Source organism: Quercus lobata, chromosome 6, assembly GCF_001633185.2.
Source record: "Quercus lobata isolate SW786 chromosome 6, ValleyOak3.0 Primary Assembly, whole genome shotgun sequence".
Classification (NCBI taxonomy): domain Eukaryota; kingdom Viridiplantae; phylum Streptophyta; class Magnoliopsida; order Fagales; family Fagaceae; genus Quercus; species Quercus lobata.
Genome location: NC_044909.1, coordinates 32,937,776 through 32,943,390, shown reverse-complemented (window position 1 = coordinate 32,943,390; position 5,615 = coordinate 32,937,776). Strand labels below are relative to the sequence as shown.

Genomic DNA, 5,615 nt, shown 5'->3' with positions numbered 1-5,615 from the left:
AGTGGACAATTACTTTCATATAGATCTACCATTGACTCACAATTGACTACCTTAGAATTATGACAAAAGTTATAAACTATACATTAATAACAACAACACTACAAGGTATAGACTATAGAGAATATAATTAATGATCTAGGGGTGGCAATTTTGTGTCTTCTTGTTTTGACCCGCCCCTTCCCTCACGGGCTTTCCTCGCACAACAAAGGTGGTGGGGCGAGATTTTCAAGTTTAGGCTTTTTAGTCCCACTCGCATTGATTAAGGATATAAATGTAAAATTTTCAAGCCTTAAATCCCTACCATAATTGTAGATTCTAATCAAACTTTGAATCTTTCAATTTGTTTGCACATTTGTTCATGTTTTTTAATCAAATGACTATATATTTATTTATTTACCATAAAAAAGAATATTTATTTATTTAAAGACATAGCTTTTTTTTTATACAAGATAAAAATTTTATTATAGCATAATATAAGTGTATGTGTATGTAGAGCCCCTCTTAGAGACTTAAATTCTGATTATTTTCCCTCACACTTCACAAGTATTTATACTTATGAAGTGACCATCGTACCAAGAGTGCAATGATTAAAAACATAATTAGTTCTCTTGATATCTTTTTTTTCTAATTGATTATCTAAGTGACATATTATAATTAATACAACATATTAAGGACTAATTATTCTCACAATATTTGTCATTCCTACCCATCTCTTATTTCGTGGTTTAACATTTTTTTTTTTTTTTTTGCTGAATGAAAAAAGGGGTTTCCAGTGTAGACTCGTCGACCCCACATGACAATAATAAACAATACCACGTGTATCATACAGGCCTTATTAGGATTATCGCTCCAATCACTCACATGGATATCAATAAAAATGTATATATCATCCTTTAAATTATAAACAGCAGAGTTCATAATAACAAATATGAAACACTATTTTTTTTTTTTACAGGTCATCATTTTACATCAATCACGTCAAGAAATTGTTGAAAAATATTAGTATCAAATATATTATGTCACTAGACTCTTTTATTTTCTTCTCAGAAAAAAAAAAAAAAAAAAAAAAAAAAAAAGACTCTTTTAATTTATTTTCTGCTTGAAGCCAGACTTTGATAAACAAATGAGTTAGCCCAATCTGACAAAATAAAAAATAATAATTCTAAAATTATGTAATCAAATCACAAGTTGACACCCAATTACTCAATCGAAATAATACCCACCATTTCTTTTAATCACAAACGACACAAAACTACTTCACAGAGAGAGAGAGAGAGATACTAAAAAAGTATGTCGTTATGATATTGTTTTGCGATATTACACGTTTATACAGTAGCTTCAGAATTCGGAACAGTACATCAGGCGACAATACATGATCCTAAGGTAAGTAAGGATAGGTCACTCATACATAGGTCGAGGAAAAATATGTACAGTACAATAATCAACTCAGGCCATGCAGTAAATATTAGTATAACTATATACTCTAGCTCCGGATTAGTTTTTGAACTCGGTAACTTGACACAGTGAGTCACGTCCACCATTGGTTACTACTAGTACGTACTACCAACACTGGTCCGTCTCCCAATTCTTGCGGGTGTATTTAGAGAATCCAGACGACGCCGTCAAAGGCTGGTACCTTCGGATATTAATCCTGCGATCATAGTCGGCGCGTTTCTCTGGGTCCGATAAGGTGGAGTAAGCAGCATGGACTTTCATGAACTCGCCTCCTCCTGACGTGTCCCTACGATTGGTGGAGATCGCCACGTCGGGGTGACACGTCCTCGCCAATCGACGGTACGCCGATTTTATCTCGTGACACGTGGCTCCCGTGGAGATGCCGAGGACCTGGTACGGCGATGAAGTGCACGCTGCTGCGGCGGCGGCCATGTTGGGCAGACACGACGACGACGACGACGACGACGACCTAGTATTATTGGTGCAAGTTTCCGCTGATGATGAAGTGGCGGTTGCGGCGAAAGCTAGGGGTGGTGAGAATCTGACACGTGGCGAGGCGTGAGCTGGGTTGAGAGGCTTGGCCAAGAATTTTGGAGGAGTCAGAAAGGAAGAAGGGGAAGAGAGCATGGTACGGTGAAATAGTATGGTGTTGAGAGTTGAGAGAGAGCGAAGTGCGGACCTGAGTTCTTGGATTCTATTATTTAAACAAATAAAGTGGGAGAGGATTGGGTTTAACTAGGGTTAAGAGTTAACTTGTGTGTGGTTCAGTTTAGTCCCAAGAAATGCTTATCCACAGAGGTCGGGTTGGGGGAGGCTGAGTCAGCAGAAAGATCTACCTATTATCATTATAAATTTTTGTCATGGATACACTTCTAGATTTTTTAGGATATTTTACCGATAGTTTTTCTTAAATCTTAACTACTCTTTAATAATTTAATGGTCTAGATTTTACCATGTCAGCATTCCACTAATAATATTTTTAAGAAAATAAAATAATGTTGAAAACAAAACAATTAAGATTATTATTAGTGGAATACTGATATGACAAATTCTAAACTATTAAATAATTAAAAATAGTTAAAATTTTAAAAAATCTATTTGATAGAGGGGCCTAAAAAATTGAGAGGATCTGAAATGTGATACAAAAGTTTTGTCCTTATAATCGTTTAATTATAACACAAAATAAGTTCTTTTATATTTAGCAAATGAGAAACACCGTTAAAAATAAATTCACAGGATTTCTTTAAAATTGTTACTTATTGAACTTGGTTATATTATAGAGACAAATTTATAAATAATTTTTCAACAACACTTTTGTTAGGGCAAATATTTACGAAAGATAACAGGAATTCATACCTTTTTGCTTGTGGCGTGTGAGTTTATCAAAAAAAAAAAAAAAACGTGAATTCATACCTTTAAACCATTGTTATATGTTCATTTTATTGTTTTTTATCATTTTTTATTTCTATAGTTTACCATTTGTTCTCCAACACAACTTATTATTTAAAATTTTGCAAAAGAACATTTTTTAACCTTAAATTCCAAGCTCTCATAAATCACTATTTAATTATTTTTAAAAAAACGATGGGGTCCCAATATTCTTTAACAATGTCCAATGGGACCTGTTCAACTTTAGAAAAGATCATTTTATTTTATCAAGTGATGACAATCATCAGTTAACATGGCAAGCAGTTCAGAGAATCAAAAAAGCTTTTAAGTGGACGGATATAATATTGTCATCGAAAGATGGAATAACACTCATCTTTTGGGTTACCCTACCACACACAAAGACAACATCTTAAGTACGTATCTGGAACATATCATATCATATCATATGTCACTTTTAGAAGAGGTTGGAATATAGTTCCCATTGTTGATTGATTTGTCTAAATATTGTTAGCGTATCAATTTTTTATCTTTATATTGTAGAGTGAAGTTATTTAGGGGTTTGAACTTTCAAGACAGAGAAACTAAGTTGTAGAAGTTAGGCTGTCCTTGGCATTTGAGGACTTTTTGAAACAAATATGGCCACAAATTTTGGTACTTCGGAGTTCGGCATGAGAACTTAGGTTGTTTTATCTTTTGGCACATAACGGCCACAAAATTTCTTAACTAAGTTGTAGAAATGCTGCTTGTGTATCTCAAAAAAAAGTTGTAGAAATGCTGCCTAATTGCCAAAATTAGGTTGTGTTATCTTTTGGCACTAAAATTTGCTAAAACAAGCACGCAAAGTTATTGAACCCACAATCTTTTAGTGTTAAAAGTGTGGCATTCATAGTAAGTGTTTCACAATTTTTGCTGTAGTTTTAATGTGGTCAAGTGTGAGTAGTGGAGAAAAAATGATATATTTAAGTGAAGAGATGTTGAAATAAATTTTTGTTGTGGATTGATTTGGCCAAATATTTTTTAGCTTTAAACATTTTTATATTTATAGGTATGAAGTTTTTTAAGAGTTTTTAGAGAGAATAATTTCTTGATTAATTTGAAGAAATTAGGTTGTTCTTACACTTTATCAATCAAAACTGAGGACTCTTTGCAGCAAAATGGCTACAAATTTTGGTACTTCAGAGTTCAGCATGAGAAATTAGGTTCTTTTGGCACAAAATGGCCACAAAATTTCTTAACTAAGTTGTAAAAAGGACAAAATTTGGCTACAAAAATAGTTGTGACCTAAGGTTACAACGTTACTCAATATCTTTTTATTGGAGGTGAATTTTGACAAATCTATCATTGGATTATATTTTCTTCTTATATCCTCTATGCTTGCAAAATTTCCAGAAGATTAAATATCAATAGCTATATCATCAATAAATTGTTTAAATTGCAAGTGTTTGTAGTCTAAAATTATGTATAAAAATTAATTTTATAGTTCATATAATAAATAACATCCGATTGGCACAAAATTTGACATGTGTGTTAAGATCATAAAGAATATGCAATCCAACGGTTAGATTTTCAAAATATGAAACAATGTTTATTTTTTTTAAGGAAGTTGTAGTCATAGACTACAATCAATTTTATTGCCAAACTTTCTCATTGTAGAAATGCTACCCAATTGCCAAAAATAGGTTATGTTATCTGTGGGGACCGTTCGATCAATAGGCCCATAGGGTTCAGAATTGATTCAGGATTGTTGGGCCCGTGGCCTATCCGAGGATGTGTATCCGTCCGAGGACACTATACTCCTCGGCAGTATGCGTCCGAGGACGATCGCGTCCGAGGACGATCGGGACGTGGTCTTACTGCGATCAGATCTCAAAATTAGGTCACCGTAAAGGATAGAGTAACCGACTAAGGATGAAAGAGATAAGGCAAGCAAATATCTGTAACTACAGTTGCCTCCGCATTAATGACCTCTCAACCAACTCTCTGGCCGCATTAATGTGGAGGTGATACCTGAACAGTAAGGAAGCAGCCTTACAGCTGCCCATAGGAAGTTCCAGGAGGTGCCAGATGGGACAGAAAGAAATCCTCCGGACCCAACCTACACATGTGCGGTAAGGATGGAGCGCAAAGGGGAGTATATAAACTAAAAGAAGAGCGCCAAAAAAAAGAAAAGAATAGACATAAACAAAAAAGAAGAAAGTAAGAGTGGAGGAGAATAGTTGCACTGGTCACTAAAGAAAACATTCATTGTACCAACTTTAAACTTTTAACGTTCTTGAGAGTGAATCTTTTGAAGAGAGACCACAGTTAACCTAGTTCTTTATACCCACGCTCTAAAAATCATATTGTCTGGGCTTTTTACGTGCGAACCCAATACTGTTTAGGTTCGTTACAAAATCGTGTCCTTACAATTGGCGCCGTCTGTGGGAAGAGCTTGTGTTAGCTTGTACAACCTCCGATACAACGTTTCCGATGGAAGGAGTGGAACTACCTCATCCCGCAGCGGGGCTGCATCAGGATGATGTCAACCTGCATCAGGCGGAGTCAAGGGGCTCTCAGCATGGTGGTCCTCGAAGGAGTCCCGAACAGAGGGAAGTCTGGGAGGGGAGTATACATACCACTCATACCACAAGGAGCCATACACGCGGGAAGAGTCACGTTTCCCACGCGAAGCATGGTGGGGATCTGCAACGTGAGATTGCGGACTTAAAGAGGAAGTTGGGCCATGTACGACGGGAACGTTCCCCACCTCGCTCTGAACCATCATCTGGGGA

The 5,615-nt window shown here is 35.7% G+C and overlaps 1 protein-coding gene across 1 annotated transcript; it reads right to left on the bottom strand.

The window, feature by feature from the left end:
* Positions 1-1,278: 1,278 nt before the first annotated feature.
* LOC115995381 (chaperone protein dnaJ 11, chloroplastic) lies at positions 1,279-2,138 on the bottom strand. Its single transcript, XM_031119933.1, has one exon. The coding sequence runs from the start codon at positions 2,080-2,082 to the stop codon at positions 1,561-1,563; it is 522 nt and encodes a 173-aa protein (XP_030975793.1). The 5' UTR covers positions 2,083-2,138; the 3' UTR covers positions 1,279-1,560.
* Positions 2,139-5,615: the final 3,477 nt, after the last annotated feature.